Source organism: Chelon labrosus (assembly GCF_963514085.1).
Source record: "Chelon labrosus genome assembly, chromosome: 22".
NCBI lineage: Eukaryota > Metazoa > Chordata > Actinopteri > Mugiliformes > Mugilidae > Chelon > Chelon labrosus.
Genome location: NC_140355.1, coordinates 14,313,996 through 14,336,634, shown reverse-complemented (window position 1 = coordinate 14,336,634; position 22,639 = coordinate 14,313,996). Strand labels below are relative to the sequence as shown.

General features: G+C 41.9%; 1 protein-coding gene across 1 annotated transcript in view; it reads left to right on the top strand.

Moving 5' to 3' along the window:
* Positions 1-22,639, top strand: part of astn2 (astrotactin 2) — a gene marked incomplete at its 5' end in the record, with an annotated part of 268,101 nt that overhangs the window by 91,106 nt on the left and 154,356 nt on the right. Inside the window, one exon of the mRNA XM_084572312.1 lies at positions 14,468-14,620. Coding sequence (XP_084428438.1) covers positions 14,468-14,620 — 153 coding nt within the window. The remainder of the gene's footprint in view (positions 1-14,467; positions 14,621-22,639) is intronic.

The following is a 22,639-nucleotide window of genomic DNA, read 5'->3' as shown; positions in this document are numbered from 1 at the left end:
TTAAATATACCCAAAGTCAAACTGCGTTGTGATTAAATTTTTGTACTCAATCATTCCTTTTCCAATTGTTGTAAAAGTTTTGAACCGAAAGCTACGTCCAACTTCAGTTTGGTGTGATGGATGGATCCACATCTTCAATACTTCTTCATTACTTAATCATTTAAAGTGCATTTGCACCGATCAGCCACATCATTAAAACCACTGACAGGAGAAGTAAATAACATTGACTGTCTTGTGACAATACAATGTACTGCTGGGAAACTTTTGGACCTGGCATTCATGTGGATGTTACGTAGACGTGTACCACCCATCTAGACCAGACCAGGCAGCCCTACCTCATAGAAATGGTACTCCTTGATGAAGTGGTCAAGTATCTGTGGGATTATCCACAGAGGCCCCTCCCTCCAACCCATAGGACCCAAAGACCGCCCACTAACAACATTCTGTTGCCAGACACCACAGGACACCCTCAGAAGGCCCATGTCCATTCTCTAATGTCAAACTGTTTTGAAAGGCAAAAAAAACACAATATTAGGTCATAATGTTATGCCTGATTAGTGTAGAAATGGTAATGATCACATCGTCTTTGTCAAGTACACCCCATTCCAGCACATTAGTACTCACATTTTCAGTAATGTTATCCGATATATTGCATTCAATAGGACTGTAAGCAATACTCCCTTAGTGGACTCTATTTGCCAGGACGATGATGATGATGATGATGATAAATCCCTCACTTCATCAGCAATCATTACATGTCTTAGAAGTTGAGAAAAAGTCAAAGGATGTCCTCCCCAGAGCCCCGTTTTATTTTCAGTCAGGAATCAACCCCATTTGTCTGCTGAGTCCAGTGTTATCACCTTTGCTGAGATGTTCCACTGCTTCATTCGGCTACACACAGAGAGAAATGAGACGGGGTGAGAGAGAGGGGGGCACGGAGGTTACACTCCAGGGGCTGTATTCACAGAACATCTTAGGAGCTAAAAGTAGCTCTGAAGTCTGAGAGGAGTTAGTAATCCTAGGTTAATAAGACACAATCAGCCGTGGCTTCTCCCAGTAATGGGCACTGTTGCGGCAGTCATTTTTAGAAGTACGATGATAAGAAGATGTTAAAGCGATTGTGAAGATATTCTGATACGAGATGCTGATAGAAGGTGGAGCCACCTGACTAACTTATTAAAATGATCTGATTATCAGGGCAGGTTGATGGATTTCATCTCTGTACAAGTAGTTGCTGTCTGACTCCTTTTTCCACAATGCTCATTGTGGGTGTTCGGGGACAAACATGTTGATGTATAGTTTAAAAAGTGAAAAGAAAGAAAAGAAAAGTGAACAATGGTACTAAATACTTAAACTGGAGATGCTTGCGAAGTTGAGTAGGGATTTTGCATGTGATCTTGGCTCCTTCAACCTCCCAGCATATAAAAAATAAAGATATCTTTTGTACTCGTGCTTGCCTTCTGCTCATCTCGGTGCAAGCGGTTGCTCTCTGCAAACATGACACTTTTAGTAAGGAAAACAACTTCATTCTTGTGTGTTTTTAGAGACATGAAAGGTGTTGATTTGCAGTAAGAAAAGAAGAAAGTAAAGATTGGTAGTGAAGCCTTTAGTTTGACTTCTTGAACCTCCTAGGATAAAATAATAAGGACGTCGTTTGGACTCATTGTACCCTGTTACTCATTCTGCATACTTACTGAGCAGAACAAGCCGTACAGTAGGTGTTTCTAGGTGTTTCTTGCCCATAATAGGCTGCACGCCACTGTGGCATTGCTACTTATCAAGAATTCACACACAGAATGATTCATTTTTTTTGCAGTGTTGTGCACTGCCATGAAAGATAAATGCATTTAAAATATTCCCATATGTTAAAACTGGTGACATGAGCTCATTCGCGATTATCAGTCAGGTGCTTCAGCCTGTCTGGAGCAGCTGGAGGTCAGAGGTTGGCCTGCAGTGTTCAGCTGAGAAAGCACGGGGAGACACATCCATATTTTATTCTGGCCCGTGGCAAGAGCGGAGCTATAGATAGCACTTTATTCTCGCTCCCCTTACAACGGCGCAGGCCTTAAAATATGCAAGCGGAGGCAAAGGCTAGCAGAAAGGAGAAGTGTTCGACTAAAGATGGGGGCATTGCAAGTTTTCCCGTGGCTAGGAATGACGAGGCATGAGACAGTGAGTCTTCAAATCCTGCAGACAAAAGAGAAGAGGAGGCAGCGTGGGCGCGTTTTCGTCTGTTCTGGTTGTTTTGTAGTCCTCCAGAGTTCCCCAGTGTCAATATATTTTCGTTTTGTTCCGTCTTGGCAGTCGCCATAGGAAAACTGTGCAGTGTCAAGAGGGAGATGGTGAAACTTTCCTCTCATTTTGGTGCAGCTGTCCGATTCGTCTCTTGTCGAATCTCTCGTTGCGGGTTTTCCCAGAACGCCGGTCTAACAAAAAGTTCTTGATGTCCGACATATGCAGCCGAACTGAACTCCCCGTTAATTTAGAGATGTCAGAGAGAACCTATACGGTTAAGCCGTTGCTCAGCTCGAGCAGTCTCGGTGTGCCTGAGTGTGTGATATAAACCACCACCGACACATTGTTTGGATTCTGATGATTTCACACATTTTTGTGTTTTTGCCTCAGTAATATTGTGCACTCTTTGCATTTTAGTTATTTCACCCTGACTCCTTTTTATTTGGTTGTCTCTTCCTCTTTTTCTTCAGGGATCACTTTTTTCCCCCTCACTATCTGCCTCCTTCTTATGTATTCAGCTTATTTTTTATATTTTTTTTTTTTACCCTTCTTTCTCTCCACTGGATCCCCTTATCTGCGGCTTATTCCAATCACCGTCATCTCCTTCCGCTCTCCTTTAATACCAGTGGCACCCATTGTCTCGCCATCTCTTCCCCACACTTCTCAGTCTTTATCTCTTCCCCCTTTTAGCCTTTCTCCATTCACGTCTGGATCCCCCGCGTCCCGCGACGCTGGATCTCCTGTCTCCTCCGACACTTTTGTCTTTTTGCTTTGTTTCTGTCTAACCTCTTACTCTCCTCTCATGTACCTGTCACACTTCCAGAAGCGCTGCTGTGAAGGCTTTCCCGGAGAGCTACACTGGACTGCTCCCATCGAAACAATGGCAAATTTAATAAATCACAGAGGGAATCAGAGCCGGGGCTGAACCCTCCTCTCCCTCCCCATTGATCTCCTGTGCACTCATTTGCTCCCCAAGCCGTGAAGGAGAGGAGAAAAACAAGGGAATAAAGATGTGACTGTAGTGTGTGTGTGTGTGTGTGTGTGTGTGTGTGTGTGTGGTTGAATGTAGGAATGAGAAAGTGAGTAATAAAATGAAACGTAATAAAAAACATAGAAATCTGCAGGAATTTAATTTCTTGGACTCCCAGCCTCCTCTCTTCCCGCCGATTTGCTCCAAATTAAAACAGCAGGGGGTTTGTAGTGTCCAAAGACCTACAGAAATGCTCCCATCATTTCCCTCGCGGCTACGTCTCTCTCTCCGTGAATATAAATGCTGTTTGGCTGACAGACGGTGTGCCTAAGAATAGGGAAAAGTCCATAACTGACTCCCGGTTGTTAAAATGTGCATGTGAAAGAAGTGGCATTGAATTGGAAATGGAGTTCAAAGCATTGGTTTCCATTTGGGGGAAAGTAGTTTTCATTTCTTTAGGGTTACTGCTTGGTGCTCTTCACGGCTATAAGTGCTCATATGACGTATGGTTACGGATGGTTTTAAACTTTATAAACTCTACATATTAGCAGCTTAGGATTTATACATTGAGTTATGAAAGCTTAATGTTAATATATATGATATGTATATGTCATAGACAGTATATACTGGGCATAATATTATGACCACCTTCCTAATATTGTGTAGGTCTCCAGTGTGCCTCCAAAACTGTTCTGACTCACCAGAGAATGGACATGGGCCTTCTGAGGGTGTCCTGTCATGGGGGCCTTTGGGTCTTATGGGTTGAGGGGACGGGCCTCTGTGGATCAGGCTTGTTCCAGTGCATCCCACAGATACTTGATCAGTTTGGGATCAAGTGAATTTGGAGGCCAGGTCAACACCTTGTGCTGTTCTTCACGTTTTTTTTGCGTTGTTCCTAAACCGTTTTCGTGTGTGCGCCTATGTCAGGCGGCATCCTGCTGGGGATGGCTGCTGCCATCAAAGGGGACCATTGCTATTAGGTAGGGGTGCCTGGTCTGGTCTAGGTGGGTGGTACGTGTCTAAGTAACATCCACACGAATGCCAGGTCCAAAAGTTTCCCAGCAGAACATTGAATTGTCACAAGATGGTCATTGTCATTTACTTCACCTGTTACTTCACAGTGGTTTTAATGTCGTGGCTGATTGGTGCATATGATAATTTCTCCAGGTTTTTCCAGGTTCTCTGGCTTTTGTTTCCCACAATGCAAAGACATGAACGTTTTGGACATCTGTAAAGATTCTCGATGGCGTATCCAAGTTCCGTCGTGATGTTTTGCCAGTCATCCAAGTGGCTTCTGCAGTTTGACACCATCCTTCAAAACTGAGGAAACCCCTTGGATGAACAGTGAAAACAGTCCAGTCCAGGTTCCATTTATATTTTCAGCCTTCTTTTAGGTATGCATGTTGGGTTATTTAGTGTGCATGTGAGCACGAAAGGTTGCTTGACTTGTGACATTCTGATGGTATACCCCATCCTCTTGCCCAATCACAGCAAGGATAAGCCGACACATAACCCTCTATAATTAATGGGCGCTCTTATAGATAACGGAAAGTGCAGCGCATGCTCAAAATGCGGATTCGCCAAGCAACGCTCTTTCAAACAACCAGTCCCCAGAAATACACCCGCCGTGCGTGAAGTAAATGAAATTAGCGGTTGTTAAGAGAAGCAAAGGACGGGCAGATACACTTGCACGTATACAAATACCCCTTGCTTTATTAGTGAGATAGTGCTTATGATGTTTACAGCATTTACATCTGAAGGGATTATCAAGGTTATTAAAATTCATCCTGACTGACATTTGGAAGATGATCAGAGATTTTCATTGGATAGAGAAAACTCTGCTACTACTCCTGGGGCCGCTACATGTAAACAGAAATTTTAAAAAAAGTTGTATATAGGAATCGTCTGCTGGCTCAAAATCCCGTTCTCGAAGACAGACGTTGGAGCCTGAAATGTGGTACGTTATTGAATAAAGTCTAGAGTCTGCTGTTACAGCACCATATATGTGTGTGTGCGCGTGTGTGTGGATTCAGAGCACTCTGTAATCCATCTTCCAAGCTGCAATGGAAGCTGTATCGCCACCTGCCTCGGGACACAGGGCTCGGGTGAAGAGCCTGAAAATGTTGCCCCTGCGTTTCACCGACTTTCAGTGAAGAGGAAATATCATCTTGAGCCTAAGAGAAATAAGGGTCAAGCACTATTTGTGGACCGAGAGTCGTGGTCAAAGGTTTCAGTTTCTGACAGACAGTAATTCCCATAGGCTGTATCAGCGGTTTAGTGAAAGCCGGCCAAGTCTTGTTCATTTGGCTTTTTTAGAGTAGCCAGTCCTTCAGTGTGTTTTATTTATTTTTTATTTTTTTGCTGACAGAACAGCTGTTGCCCTTCCTGGGGCTTGGTGTTATTTCCTGTGAAGGTAACAGGCATCTTGATAAAGGCGCCATCGGATCAGATTTTGTCATGATACCCGGCGATATATATTTAGAAACCTCTGCTTCGGCAAATTTGCGATCCACCCATGAATCTCACTGCAGAAAAAATTAAATAAAAAATGCATTTGTTCATCAGTTTATGCCGTCTAAATCTGATGATTTTGTAACTGATTGTAACGCGCCATCCGCATGGACAGTAATTATAGCTCTGCTGAAGTTTTTCTACTTTTGAAATAATTACGCTGGGAAACAAAAAACAATCGCTCATCTTCTAACTTCGTTTCTAACACAGAGCCTGAAATACGCCACCCACATGCTCCTTGCTCGTGTTCTTGTTTTGCCGCTCGTTCCTCTTGTCATTAAGTAAGGATTTTTCACCAGTCAAACTAAATGAAACGTCAAGGATTGTAACGAATTCGTCAAAGACAGAAGGGTTTCTAAAACGCCGGCTTAACCGAGAGGTGTCTGGGCGATGAGGACGAGTTTGACCCATTCACTTGCAGTCTGTTGTGTTTATTTCATCTACCTCCATTAGCATTAGAGTGCTACAGAAACTAATTTAAAAAACAGACAGATTTATCCGATGCTTGACCATATGGGCGTCGTATACCCCGCATTTATTTACCTGAAATAATTGCTCTGGCAGTCATAAGTGAATAGCGTCAAAATGCAAATAGAGGAAAGCCATTAAACAGGAAAAATATCACCTTATATTTTAAGCATTTGAGGTTTAGTCGGTCGGTACGTGCTGCATGTGCAGATCTATAATAATCTGTCCTCCCAGTGCAATCTGTTCGTCTGGCAGTAGCTTGTTAACGCTAACCCTTCTTGTGTTTTGCCTGACTAGTGGCGCTTTCCTGTCACCTTAGCGGACCCTTAATAAGAACACTGAGTACATGTCCATCAGAAAAGCGAACGGCATCATATTTTACCTCTCTGGATCCGTGTGAGCGCATTGCTCACCAATGAGGTCCCGGGGGAAGCCGGGAATGAGAGTAGCAGAAAAGGGAGAGGAGGAGGAGGAAGGAGGTGGAGGCAGAAGCAGATAGATTGCATTATGTCTGGAGTTGACACTTCAGCAAAATCCTTTTTCAGATGTTCGCCGTTCCGTGGTCTTGAGATGAAATTCGAAAGTATATGATGTTGAGTATCACACATCCGTATCTGTAATATAACACGTCTTTGAGACAGCCATTTCTAATGCATATATACAATTAAACTGTTATCAGGTTTCAGATAAGTTTGATTTGTTTATTGTTTGGCTTGATGGTCACCTTATGGTAAAGACAAGGGAAAGCTGTGTCTGGATGCCGCTTTATGTAATCTGCTATGCTTTCCACACAACTGTGAAAGCAATGCGCTCCGCAGACGGGAAGTAACGAGTAAACACGGGGCGGCAGTTAAGGCGTGTGCAAACATTTATGTGGACAAAAGCAAACACGTGCATATAGACACGCGCGCTTTCGCAAAAGCCCGCATAAACACACAAGCAAGCCCAGTGGCGCAGCCGAGCAAAAAAGAGAAAATTGAGTAGGGTTATCTTTTCGTTGTGGGCACCACGAGACCACCAGGAATAAGTTGACTGAGGCGTTGTGCTGTTGACATCCACTGCTTATGAGACACTGTTAACACACACACTCTGCACTGATAAGGGAGTAACTGCAGATAAAGGAGATGAAAAGAAGAAAATAAAGGCACCAGGGCTTTAGCTGACATTGAACTCAAAATGAGAAGCCAGTGGATTCGGGGTCTAGGGGAAAACAAATGTCAGAATAAAATATTTTGGTAGTTGCTTCTGACAGAAGTGAAAAATTGGGAGACCATATAGGAAATAGAATACAGCAGAAATGTATACCTTCCTGTGTCTTACATTTCACGCTATTGCAGGCCTCCATACCACATTACCCACCGTTATGTTTATTATTTGTTTGAGAGTCAAGACATACTGTACACCGATCAGGCATAACATTATGGCCTCCTTCCTAATATTGTGTAGGTCTCCCTTGTGCCTCCAAAACAGTTTGACATCAGAGATTGGACTTGGGCCTTCTGAGGGTGTCCTGCCAACAGAATGTTGTTAGTGGGGGCCTTTGGGTCCTATGGGTTGACCGATATGACAGATGTGGTATAGGATGGTATCCATCAAGGAGTGCCATTGCTTTGCGGTGGGGGTGCCTGGTCTGGTCTAAGTGGGTGGTACATATCTAAGTAATATCCCTATGAATGCCAGGTCCAAAAGTGTCCCAGCAGAGCAATGCATTGTCACAAGATGGTCAATGTCATTTACGTCACCGGACAGTGGGTTTAATGTTGTGGCTGATCGGTGTGCATTAGGGGGTAAAAAAGGGACCATGATGGGCAGACAACCTGTGGAGACAAAGGTGTTTCAAGGATAGTGGCTCTGAGCTTCTGTTTGCCCTAAAATCTATTTCTTCCTCAAAGTGGAACAAAGAACTAAAAAGAGGCCATAAAATATGTATGGAAGGCAGTTAACCTCCAACTTATTGTTGCAGACTATCCTCAGTCAAGGCAGATTAAAGTTTAACTGCCAGTGTGTTCAGCTGTGCTTGTTTGTTTGCTAAACCCCTGGTACCAGCCTAGCACTTGCATAAATGCCTAAAAGGAATGAGGCTCATTTAACTCTACTGTTATGTAATGGGTGACACAGACTCATTTCAACCTCCTTTGAGTTGAAATTTCAACTTTTTTACCCTAAAATTGTTCTCCCAGCAGTTCCTGGACTTTTGTAATATTGGGTCATAGTCTTAGGTGTAAAATACGAAGACGTAGATGGTTGTGAAATGTCTGTACTAGGGGTTGTACTGACTAGTCTATTAGTCGACTTTACTGCTGTGCCATGTCGCTTTAAGCATAAGGTCGACTAGTCACTGATCACGTGACAGTAACAACACGGATGCCTCAGAGTAGACAGGTGAGGAGCCCAGTGGGTCGTTGCAGCAAACTAGCCAAGGTTCATCAAGTGTGTGGAAATACTTGACGAAAGTTGAACCTCATACTACCGTGTCATGTCAGTCTTAAAATACAACAGAAGTACTACTGTAATAGACACTTGTGTATTTATGCAAGTACAGTTTCTCCAAACATCCTGTTCTAACAGAGAGAAGGAGGCTGCAAATCAACAATTTGCTAGTGAATTTCATTGTCATTTTCAGTCATCATTGTCTTTCATTGAATTTCAAGTTATTATACCTTTAGTATAAAGGCCCTGCAGTACAAGGAAAAGGCTTCTGAGAAATACCGTGTTTTTTTGTTTTTTTATCACACCATCCTTTCTCACAACACGCTGTGGAGTACTGTTACTATTATTATTACTGCTCATGTGTTTATGTTCAGTTCTATTGTGTTCTGTTAGTTGACATTGTTTGTCCTTGATGTCAGTGAATGCACCATGCGATAGACGGAGGTTATGGCCGCACTGAGAGTTTGCCGAATGAGAGACGCATATCTGAAGTGTCAGGCTGACGTTGCGGTGTTGGCATGGGCTAAGGCCGACAGTAGTTCATGTTTAAGCTTCAATAAACTTACAGAAAGCCTCCGTAGCTTCCTTTGTGTGAGATGCTACAATATGTATTCAGGTTAAGAATACAGATTCCATTGTTGCAAAGTATTAATAGTCGACTTCGACTCAACTTTCACGACATAATAGTTGACTTTTAAAAATCTGAAGTCGTTCAACCCCTAGTCTGTACTGGCTTTTTATGAAGGATGGTGTTTGCCGCTCTCCCACGTGTGATTAAATAATTGCACTATGGTCTTGTTTTCCTACTTTAATTTGCAGCATGTCTCAGATGGTACATTTACACAACAGGTAAAGTTGAGGCTTATCATTATTTAAAACACACACACTTAATAAAATCTTGGCGGCTTCACTGTTTACACTGAAACGTATCTGCATAACACATTCTTCTGATTCTAATGGAAATAATCTAGTCTGCTAAACAGTTCGCCAAGGACTAAAGCAATCAGAGGAGAGAATAGAGGCTATTTTTCTTATCAAAGAGCCTTGACTTTTTTGCACTTCTTAAGATACTTTAGTCCCAAACTTTCACTATACCTTATCCAAAGCTCCACTGAGTGTGGACTGAAACTAAAATAATGTCAAAATATGTATGATTTTCTCTAACAAAACATTTCACTCAGAGTGTACCCAAGGCTAACTGTTAGAACTAAATGCAAATTAAACATTTATGTTTAACGTCCCTGATCTCACTTGAGTTGTGTGTACTGTACCTGTCTCTTGTGAAAGGTTAACTTGTTATTGTTTTCGAGGTATAAATTGCACCCACTCCTTTTGCCGTCTTCGTCTCCACGGTTTAGTGCTTCTTACGGTGAGAGTGTTTTCAACGGACCGCAGCAAATTCTTAAACACTTGAAACACAAGTAGCAGGGCTATAAACACTACGACCCATGTGCAGTGATGTGTGCAAGAGTGTTTATTATGTATTGTTCGAACGGGAAGGGAAGTGAGCCTCCTTCCTTCCTTGCGTTTTGAAAGAAACAGGGTTGAGTTTGGTTGGTTTTTGAGAAGACAGTGACGGTGGTGGTAGCACTCTTTCAAAACAAGTCAGATTCTACTCATACCCCCAAAGGTTGGTGTATATACTGTAGCACACTCTAGTTTACATCAGCACTGCTAGAAGCAACTGTTACAGTATGTGCTTCAGCATCCAACTCCCAATTTCCAATAGGAAATTTGCGCCGTAGCATAATGTCTCTGTTTTAAGCCATTTCTACAAGTATTTCCATACTGAACTGACCCAGACCCAGGGGTCATAGAGGAAGAACAAAGTATATGTAGGTGCTGATCATTGCTTTAATGATAGACTTGTAAAAACACACTTACTACCAATAGCAGGTAGAAGTAGCTGGTAGTGAGCTGCATATTAATAAAGCCTAGGGTGATGAGTGATTGGTACCTTACCACTTAGTAGTCACTGGCCACTCACATGACAAGCAGTAATATTGGATGTCAGCAGCGCCGGCAGTTATGCGCACAAAGCACATTAATACAACGAAACTTACTGCCTTCATTTTACCCACCAACGCTACAGCATGTACATTATTAAATGCAGAGATACAGAGATTGTTATTTCTTATAAAAAAAAGAAAGAAAAAAATACCTTGTATTGTGTTGCTAGGAAACCATTTGGGCCACAGTTTGATTTCCAAGAGTCATATTAGCAAAAGCTGTAACAGGAATTTAAATTGGGCACACGGTGTTCATTAGATTTCCCAAAAAAAACAGAGTTGTTAATGGAGTTATTTGCAGTGTGAAAGCATATTACGGCTACTAATCAACCTTCAAGAACAGAAGAAAACAAAATGATATGTCTAAAATTGACCAGTATTGACGTTTGTCTTATGGACATTTGGCCACTTTCTCAACATTTGCAACAATCACCATCTTAAGAATAGATTGTATGGTCGTAAGCTACTACCAGCAATACAATATGACCATTCCACAGAGCTGATACTATAGCTGCTTGATTATTACGCCGTTTGGGTCTGCTGCTCTGACAGTGCTTGGCTCCCATTTAGCATTTTGTCTGCCTTCTGGGCATCTTAGGTATTGGCAGGGGTCCTGGTCAGCAACTCATTCTCGATACCATACTGCATCTAAACGGATAACCGTATAAAGACTTATATAGCGTGTTTTGTTCCCCGCCAATTATAGGTCAACAATGCATTGAATAAATGGATGTCTCTCTCAGCTAACACCCAGGCAGACGAGCTAAAACACATTATGGCCGATGCACAACTCTGCCTCCAGAGTGAGGAAAAATGTTAGAGACAGCTGCGAAGACAACACAAGGGCGGAAGCAAGACTGGTTTGATTTTTTTATAGAGAAACACCAGAATAGTAATTCACGTAACTAAAACTAAGTCCCATCTGTTCCAGTGTGGTATGATCGTTACTTGCATAATGCTCGGTGAGTAATGAAGCAACCGTCTGCAGTCTGCATGGCGGCTCAAAGCCAGGACACACATGAGACTCTGTCAGGGGATATGAGGATTTCTCGACACAAAACCATTATGTCTGAGGGATACCGAAAGAGCAAACAACAGTGACGACTTTCCGTTGAACTCGCAAATCACTCGCTACTTTTAAAAAGCAGAGCAGTCTTCGAGCCAACGTATGTCCCCCCAAATGAGGTCATGGTCCCTTCGCATCATCTATTGTGTCAGGTAGCGGGGTCCAATTTCAGTAGAAATACTGACAGAATTTCCCTGTAACAAAACAATGGCCATGGCAAATTGAGTTTAGACACAAATGAACGTGAACAAATATGTGTTGTTGCAAGGATAATACTATATACGCCTCTGTTAATGATTCCATTTATAATATCCAAAAGAGCGCAACTACGTCTGCCTCTTCATTTTCACCCTTGTCCTCCCTCATCTCCCTCTTCCTCTGCTCTGGCGTGCTCATTGGCATGCGTGATGAGCGTCCACTGGGAGCAACACATCACCATTATTCATGGGTAGAGTACACCTCAGAGCCAAACTGACAGATCAAAAGATGACGATGATAGGTGGGGGGTGCTGGTGGTTGCGGTGATGAATGGCCACGTCGTTTGGGGATGGCTATGCTGCTGTAAGTTCGGGGACAAAGCTGTTTTCACAGTTTTCCAAGTGGTGCGGAACCACAGTTGTCCAAGCCTGTACTTTACTTGGAGATATGGCTCCGCTTCACGCATACAGTCAAATCCTTGCTCCTAGATTGAAGGTCTAAAGCACGTTACACACAAGAAATTTGTTCTCGCTCCTAGGGCTGCGGAAACAAGAAAAAAAGTTTGTTCTGTCCAAGTAATTTATACTTCAGGAGAAACTCCTGGCAAGTCCTCAAAGGCCCTCCCACTGCAGCACACGTCAAACACGCTAAGCATTGTGGGAGATGCACTTTTGTTAAATTTTTTTGGATATCAACCGTGTCCGTATTTGATGACCGTGTCCTTGGGATCACGCCATTCATGCAGCATGTAACCATACACAGTATCCCAATCTCTACCCAGGAGAGATTAGTAGTCACGCCGCAAATAATAAAGGGGAAGTACTGTTTTTAACAACTTGGACCTTATTTCTAGCATAAAATGCGATCGTTTACTCACCCATATAACTTTGGTATCATTTGGAGTCGTTCGGAAGATATTTAGATCCAGCGGAGCGCTGTGTATATCCATATAGTGGGAGTGACTGGGGCACCGAAACGCAGCCACTAAATAATGCATTATCTGCCGCAAAACTCGTTCATTTCACCAGTATTTTGTTATGATACGCTAGTGCTATTCCCCGTTGAGTCCGGAGATACCTGTTATTTTTTCGCGGACGTGCAGCGGTTTGTTGTTCTTTGGCCAGCTGTTCCTCTCTCTGCCCCCACATCCTCCTTTCAATGAGCTCCTTATCCGTATTCTCTGGCTCAAAACGGTAAGGACATCCATCATAAATAAAGTTGTTGTCCACAACCTCAGAATCGGAAAAATATTCAGCCATGTTGCAAAAAACTAGCAGTAGCAAGTTACAGGTAAACGAGCCGACCGCTGTGGGTGCGCGCGGCGCTCAGAGATGGTCAGGTCAGAAGTTAGTAGGTCAATCTACAGACCCCTGATGATGACAACAGGTAACTCCGGACTCAACGGGGAATATCACTCGCGTATCATAACAAAATATTGGTGAAATGAACGAGTTTTGTGGCGGATAATGCGTCATTTAGAGCTGCATTTCGGTGCCCCAGTCACTTCCACTATATGGATATACGCGTCACTCCGCTGGATCTAAATATCTTCCGAACGACTCCAAATGACACCAAAGTTATATGGGTGAGTAAACAATTGTATTTTATAGCAGAAATAAGGTCCAGGTTGTAAAAATGGTAATTCCCCTTTAACACCTGGGAGCAAATTAACCATGCCCACTTCCATTTTCTGACCATTCACAGAATAGTTGCCGAACACCACATGAGAAAAAAGTTTTGCCCAGTTGGTGTGTTGAGAACAAGCTGCAAGAGCTCCCAAATGAAGGCTGCGAGAACAAAATTACGTAATTTTGTTCTCACAGCCCTAGATGCATGAACTTGCTTCTCCTGGAGTAGTAAGAGCCTTAAGCCATATCTGATATATCTGATATCTGATAGCAATGTGCAGTAACAGGGACTAGAGATACATAATAAGCACATATTTTGATATTATTATGACATTCAGATACCTACATTTCTACCTTCTCGGATATGCCGGATTCTCATAATTAGTATTTTAGCCCACGCAAATGAGCCAGAACATATCTCGACAGGTCAGAGAAATCCCCTGCCTCTTCTTTCCTAACATTCTGTCTGTAAGGAAAAGAGGAAGCAAACCCGTCTCTCTCTCTCTAGCCTCCTTTCTTCCCCCTCAGCCAGTTGTTTTGGAGTCATTCATCAGGAAGAGTGAGACTGAGCCATCAGGGGAAGCGCTGGCAGGATCCCTGTAGAGATGAGGCAATATTGAATTGATGGAATCATTTAAAGGCCAGGAAAAAGACAACAACAAAAAAAAAGAAAGAATAGACAAAATAAGATGGTGCTGTTTTTTACAGTGTCTAAATGGGACAGCCTAGTGGTTTATGGTGCATATCATCTAGTCTCTTATCCTTAAAAAGATAAAAGATAAAAAAGCAAGCTATATTTGGATATGCTCCTTTTTTACATCTACGTATGGATTGTTTTATTATTATTTTTTTTTAACAATATCTTGAGTGTCTGTCAGTATTTGCAAAATGATTTTTGCTTTAAAGCCCCATGACACGGCTGCCATTTTCACTTTGCATCTCTTTCCCACAGCCATTGACCCAAACACTGAGTCGGTAGAGGATTTGATGCAGAGGTTCCAGGACAGTTTCCGCGTTCCCAACACGCCAACAGACATGTCTCACTACCAGCATGTCATGCACAGCTCGTCGACAGGCCGCCGGAGGGTCCCCAGCCACACCAGAGGTAGGACAAAAAAAGTGACCCGAAAGAATGTTGGCAGAATGTCACAGACCGCACTACCAGGATGATTTATAATATCTGAATGTTCTCCCTTATTTTAACACTTTAGCACTTCAAGACACAACACACAGTTATTTTTGGTATGATTGTCCAACAATAAACAGCGCTATGCTACACCATAATGTAATTTCCTGAATAATGTTGACTATTATGTTTGACTGAAACCTAAATTTGAGTAAAACTTAAATGTGCTGCCTCGTAATTAAACATAATTTCTTTGTGAGTCACATCAGCCACGCTACTTCACAGTGTCATCAATCTGTGCCTTTTTATCATTGTTTTGATTGAGAGAACCCTTTGGAAATTCGATTTAGGAACAATATGTCATTGCTGTGGGGTGGGGATGCCTGGTCTGGTGGGTGGTCTAAGTAACATCCACACATTTCCCGCGCTCCTCCTGTCAGTGGTTTTAATGTTGTGGCTGATCGGTGTACATTGTGCCAGATATTCTGCATCTTCCAGTTAAGGTGACCTGTGTATTATTTAATTAGGGAATAAACACATGCAAACAAAAGTAAGCCACGCAAAAGAATCTACGACCTCTAACCTGCTATGACAATATTTCAGAGTTCATTTGACACGTAGTTTCTTTCATGTATTTGTGGTTGAACATTACACGTCCCATCTGATTTCTGTGAAACGTATTAACATGTAGATTGTTTTGATTTACATCGCGAGACTAATGTAGACGCCAGACGCGGCGGGCGTTTAGTTACATAAAGAATAGCATAGAAAGTGTATGTTGTCGTTGATTTGTGAATGAGCACGCGTCCACTTACACGTTCACCACTCAGACACTGTCAGTGCCTCTGTATCTGATCTACGGGATAAGATTGCATTTGTCTGCTTGTGGTTCGTGTTTAAAACCATTAAGGTAATAATTAAATACAAATCCAGGAGAATCAGTAATTCTTCAGCGCATTAGAAACTTAACCTTTGCAGTTTAGTGTTTACAGTTTTTTAGTTTAATTGCTGTCAGGTTACTCTGTTTGGCTCTCTGTTTCATTAAATGTAATTTGGGAGCTCAGTTTCACCCATGTGCAAAATATGCCCTGTGCAATTTTGAAACGTGGCACCGCTGACACCAGCGATAAATACAGCTCGTTACCTGGAACGTTCCCGATAATTTTAATCAGACATGTCGTTTAAAAAAAAAAAAAAAGAAAAAAAAGAAAAAAAGATGAAGTCTGTGTTGCTGGTCATGCTATTGTGACCAGTGATAAATTAACATTAAAACGAGACATTAGTCTTGATGAGTTTACTTATCCTTGACAGAATAACTTAGTATCCTCTTCTTCAATGTCATCTGCTACTGCAGGAAGCAAAATACTGAAAGAACACTGAGATGTTTTGCAAATTACACATGCTTAATTATGTAGAAATTATAAATTGTTCCCATCACACAGCACAGTGGTAGAGGTATTCTCCGTAATGAAATCTGAAGCTTGGTTGCGCTCGTCTTATGTCCTCATGTAAGTGTTTAAAATAACAAGGTAGCTTGCCTAGGCCATCTGAGCAAAGAATGCCTTTGCTATTAAATCCATGCAGATCACAAGTATATGAAGGATATCACTGATCATGTCCACTGAGGTTATTAATAAGAGAGTCTCTCCTTAAGGGCCTGTAGTTAAAGGTTAAAATGTGTCTTGACTTTAAAGGTGTTGGCCAATACTACAAACTAATGGGACAAATATTTAATATGAGGAGTAAACTCAATTTGTTGGAGTAAAGACCCTAAAGGTCAGTGTTCAGTAAAGAAAATCAATGCGTTCCAAGTTCCTTGAGAAGTATGAGTCCATTGAACAAATCCAAAAAACGTTAAAGAAAGGCGACTGGACTTGTAGAGTTTCTTTCACCTCCCCAGAAATGTAACTACGACACTGACCACAACAGCTGTAATTGGTCCACTTACTACTAACGATGCAACACACTGAGGAAAGGTTAACTGAGGAGGTTTGGAGATGCAAACATTTGTAAGACTCGTCTCGAAATTTCGACAAATCTTTCAGTCACTATTGTTAAAAGTGAAACAGGAAGTGGAAACAGAATTAACCCGACTGGCAAAAAAGTGTTTGAGTGGCGTTTTTACAGAGCGAGCCAGGTATAAATGGCTCGCACCGGTGTTGGCTCGCACTGATGTTGCTTTTAATTTTGTCCGTGGGAAGTTGAGAAATATTCAGATTCAGATTCAGATTTAGAAAACTTTGTTTGTTCCCGGGGGGTAATTTAAGGCACAAGTGAGCAGCTTAATGTGCAAGTACAGACATTTTAAGGAGCAAAAAAATACAGAAATAGAAAAAGATACAAAATACAAAGTTACCATGCCATAAATGTTATAACGATCCAAAATGTCCATGGAGAATGTAAACAGACTGTATAAGTAAAGTGACTAAAGTCCAAATGTAAACAGTAAACAGTTACTGGGATTATATATTCAGATGAAATAGATGAAATAAATGAAAACATGCTTCGGCCCTGTTGCAAGGGGCTGCGTTTTTTTTTTTCCTCCTTAACTGTCAAGCAGTTTTGGCAGTGTAACACGAACCCCGGGGAGTATTACAGAAATTTGACCCAGTTAAATGGAAATCCATATTATGCACATCTAACCAGGTGACACAGACGAGACATCTCCGGCGTAGTTTATGAGAAGTGACAAGAAGTGGTTGGCCTGAGCTTACTGGAGTTAATGTCACTTATACGCGAGATGGGACCACCCGATTTGATTGTTAGCCAACATGAAATACAGCTGATCCACTTTAAAAGAAGAATTAACTGAGCTGCACAATACTCATCTTCTCTTAGCAAGACAGGGACCAGGGCTAGGAACAGTTTTCCTTTAAGATACCTTTTGAGCCTGGAACCCTGTGTCTCTAGTGCCTACTCATAAACAAAAAAAGGAAGTGGGCATCCTTTGTTCATTTTCTCTGAGTAACTAGCTAGGCTAGGCGATGCTATTATCACTTTAGTCAATTTTTGTACCAAGCTGATGATGTGCAAAACCGAGGATTAGGGAGTTAACACGCCAATATCGAGAACACAGGCAGCCGGCTCGTCTGCCCAAGAGTGAAGCTATTGTCCTCGCTGTCTGAGTGGGAGGAAAAACAGTAGGTACTGTAAGAATATGGTGCGTGGGGCATCAGCATCGAGCAGCGTACACACACAGTTTTTTTTTCCCCTGCTTGAAGCCTGGGAGATGGAGGAGAAAGAAAGTATGCTTCTAATGGTCAATCACTGAGCCTTAGAGCTGTCTGGATTTCCAAGAATCTTCATAGGAATGGGACCCAGAACAAAAAGAAGAGAAGCAGAATGGAAACATGTTACACTTGTAGTGCCTGGATGTCAGATGAAACTGGCTATGTTTAAGCCATCACAGTAGTTAACTTGATTCGCAGTTACAGTATATTACGAGAAACTGAATATCTAACCAACTGGAAAACTACACCGACAGTTATGTCCGCTCAGCTAAACCCTGCAGCTGTTCATCAGCTCTTCTCCTGGTGTCCAACAGCCTGCATGTTGGAATCTTGCTTTGTAGCAACATTCCTTCCCTGTCAGCACGCAGTGTTTTGCCCTAGTTTCTCTTAGCACCATCTTCTTATACCTGGACTCCCAGAAAAATGTTGGCTCATGCATAGATTCTCTGGTTGTACAGTCACTGCCTTCACATTCCCCTTGGCAGCCGCTCACTCTATAAATAACAGGTCATAAAACTTGGAATGATAATAAAATATATGCACCTTGAAAGCAGTTTTAAATAACCATTAAGTGTTTTTTACACTTTTACCTCATTGACAAAAAGATAGCTATATGATCATCCAAAATGCCAAGTCAAATGTTGTGGTTTTATGCTATTAGCGGTGCCGATTCGTATAGGCTAAACATAACTGCAGCGCACAGTATTGATAAGTGCATATGTTTATGTTCAGTTCTGTTGTGTTAGTTGACATTATTGCTGTGATTATAGAGGGTGTTTTTTTGTCCTTGATGTCAGTGAATGCATCATGCGAGAGACGGAAGTTATGGTAGAGTTGACAGTTTGCCTAGAGACAGGTCCTAATCAAAAGTGTCAGACTGATGGTGTTTATGGTGTTGATGTGGGCTACGGCAGACAGTAGCCCATGTTCAAGCTTCAGCTATCTTGTAGAAAAGCCTCTGTAGCTTCCTTTGTGTGAGACGCTACAATATGTACTCAGGTTAAAGAAACAGATTTCATTGTTGCAAAGCATTACTTTCAACTGTATTGTGTGACAAGTCGACTTGACTAACACCACACATTAGTCAACTTTAAAAACTTGTGAGTTGTTTAGAACCATGTTGCTTGCAGACTAGCTAAATTATTTTAAGCAAAAGAGTAAATTGCCATATCTTTTCTTTTTGGGGTTTTGCCGGCGTCATTGGCATCATCCTGACCGTTCCCCATCCAAGTCCACATGTAGCCCGGGAAACTAAGACAAATTCCTGTCGGCCAACGGGTCCGCTGCCACATTCAGTCTGTACAATGGGCCGTGCTATTGAGGCCGCTGGCTTTTTTTGCAGACACGTTGGTGTGAAGTCAGTGAACTGCCCAATCTACCATCTCTTTCCTGCCAGAGAAATGTGGTTGCATTATTCTGTCAGAGACTACGTGTCATCAACTTCCTCATGTCATGAAAAGATAGGAGAGAGAGGCTGCTTTTCGTGTTTTGTTCTGTTGTAGAGTACACCCCTGCAATGAGATGCACACATAAGCCCTTTCTTTTGTACTTCTTCAATCCCCTTGAATCTGCCTTATGAACACTGCATCTAATGATGTGGAAATGGAGTGCCGAGAGCTGCCTCCCGTCTCTCCAAAGGGAGTCTTGGCGGATGTTAAGAGGCTGTCTTGGTCAAACCTGGAGTCTGCAAGAAACTTTTAATGGATGAAAATGTATTTCTTTGTACTGCATGACATGCTGTATATGAGGATCATAATGATTTTCTTTGGCATACAGGAGCTGCTCTACCTTGAATATGAAGCAAAATCTGCATTCTCCTGCGTTCTGCGAAAAGCCCATATAATGCCCTGCAGGGTGATGTAAAACTAGGGTTACCATTTGTAACCTTCATTGTTCTGCTGCGGACACCTTTGCGGAAACATTTCCAAGTGAAAAGGCACCGTGGTTTTGCAAAATATTAAGAGCTGTCCTTAAAAAAACATCCTCCATTATTTGCATGCACCGCTGTGCATTCTATTCCCCGCTGTGGTGTTAATGCATTTCCATGTGCTGGCTAGAAGCAGTGGTAGTGTTTTTGATGTGTCACAACGAATACATTGGCTCATTACGATGAGGATAACCTTCTGGTTATTATCTAGGTTTTCTCCTGTTTAATTGATGCTTTGAAGTAGCACATGAAAGTAGTTTCTCGGCTGTCGTCAGTGCGTGTGTGTGTGTGTGTGGGAGTGTGTGTGTGTGCGAGAGAGAAAGAGAGAGCGAGGCCGAGAGAGAGTTTGTGTTCCATGGTTCTTGAGTTCATTCTGTGCTCAGCTCCACTTTCAGCAGTCTTCAATCTTTGCTGCAGACAAAACACAGTGATTACAGCTGTGGGTCTGCAGCCCCAGGGCTTCTCTACAACAGGCCGTAGAGCTGATCTACTGCCAAGTCATAGCAGTGCATTTTGTGCGTGAAAGACCTAGATAGACTGAAACAAAACAGGACAACCAAAGAGATCACACAATGATCTGTCAACCCATCTGACCAAATTTCCTTTCTGCAATTAATCCTCTGTTAATGTCATGCATAATCATTTAGTCACTGTCTGTAACAGCAAATTGCTTTTGAATAAGTCTCAAAATGTTCCTATATTAATATCCAGATAATTATTTCGGGAAATATAATATAATGTATAATATATATAATATTTTTTATGCATCCCAATTTGCAATGTATTTGTTACTTGTTTCCACACAGTTGCTGATCACTGCAGTTTACACTAACCCAGTTAATGAGGTCTTTGTATAATTAAGAGGAGCCCAGAATTTTTATTTTAAGCATTTTAAGCAATTACAGTAACATTTTAAATTAGATCAGGGATGTGTTTGGTGTCATAAACTTGTGAAGATGCATAGTGAACATTGCCAGCCCATATCCAGTAACTACAATCTTAAAAGTTCCAAGTTATATAGTGTCTTGTGAAATTCTCATCATAAATGCCACCATTATAACTAAATGATGCTTCCAGGGCTTCCTATCCTATTCCTATCCAGCACTCTCATATCTCATATCCCCAGGGTGTACTAGTATCTTACTTTGTTGGACAGCAACTACTTTGGGCAGATGCACAACCATCATATTACACGATTTGACAATGGAACTTTGTTCATTCTGTTCAATTCATATCATCACATGTCAGTTGTCCTCAGCTCTGGTCTTCTACGGTGCCGAGCAAGCACAGTTTTACCTGACTGATGGGGCCTGCTGCTCCTCAAACCAGACACCCTCCCTATGGATAACGCACACAAGAAACAAGAAACTAGTTGAGGAAGCTGCATTTAACAATCTAGCTGCTTTTCCTTGAGAACCACTGCATGTTAGATCCACATGTATCTGTTAACTCGAACGCCCTGTGCTGTCTGAACCAAGCCCTTCGTCTCTATTCACCATGTGCCTGCTCACCATCGCTGTATGCACCCCTGTCCACTGCTTCCAACTGCCTGACCAACACAGCTGCCAGAGGCGATCCGCTGCCATTCCAGCCAGTGTTTGTGTTTTCGTCTGTTATTTTTTTTCCTTGACCAACTCGTGAAGCATTACATTAATTTGTGAATGTAAATAAATCCTAGTAGTAACCGACAGCATAAAAATTCAAGCAGTTATTGACTTTGCTTCAAAACACGGAGGCAGCAAAACTGGCAGTTTTGCGTTGGTAAGTAGAGAGAAGGAGAAAGAGAGACACCGAGGGAAGGTGGGAGGAAGATGGTCTCATTTGGCCTCATTTACATGAGAACAACTCTAGTTTCCCTAAAAGCAAATGCTTGATGCCGGCATGCAGAGGCAGTGTGTTGTACTTAAGCTGCCTCCCCGAGATGTTCAGCGGAGAGTGCAGCAGTTTCACTCAGTTAATGATGTGGAACAATATTTATTAGTTTATTCAGAGAAGTGAATCACCGTCAAAGTGAGTGTAACTCTTGGCTGCATGTGAATGCTCCTTCATGACTATGTTCAAGTACTTTTTAAAACCAAGTAAAGGCAGCCAAGGTTGAAGCTGTTAAATTTACTTGTAGCAAAGTTAGAATTATTCTTTAAAGCCCACCTTTGACTGTAATCTGTCTGCTTAAGCCTAACCACGTTCTTTGATACTTTGACTCATAGGAGTCTGGGGGATATTCTTTGATGTTACCTACAGAGGTGGCATCAATATTCAGGAAGCAGGTGGTTTTGGGATGTGAACATTTTCTTTATTATATGTACAGTTATTTTATTGAGTGAAAAAAAAAAAAAAAAAACCTCCATAGAAAGCAACAACACAAATGACCTTGCCTACTATCAAAATAATCGAGCAAAGTTCACTGACGACAACTTGCATAAATTTTGGCTGTTCTCTATTTCTGCGCGTCCTTTGAAACCAACTGTGCTGGTAATTTGCAGCCTTCCTTTATCAGCTGCCTTCTTATTTTAAGATTGCTTTTAATGTTGTAATTTATCAAGCCAATGCAGGAATTACTTATTACTGTAGCTGCATTCCACCCTGGTCTTTTAACTAAATGTGAGGCAGACATTACCAGACTGTCCTAAAGAGATGTTCACTCTCTTTAACGGCTTGTAAAAAAAAAAAGAAAGCTGAGGAGACACTGAGGAGCCTGATGACGAGGACCCCGTTTTGCAATAATCATTGATTTTACAGCAGAAGTGTTCTGAGAGCATTACTAAGAGCCCTTGGCGTTGAAGCTGTTGCTAAATACACTCTTTTAGAAACTCTCGATATTTAACCGTTTTGACGTCTTGC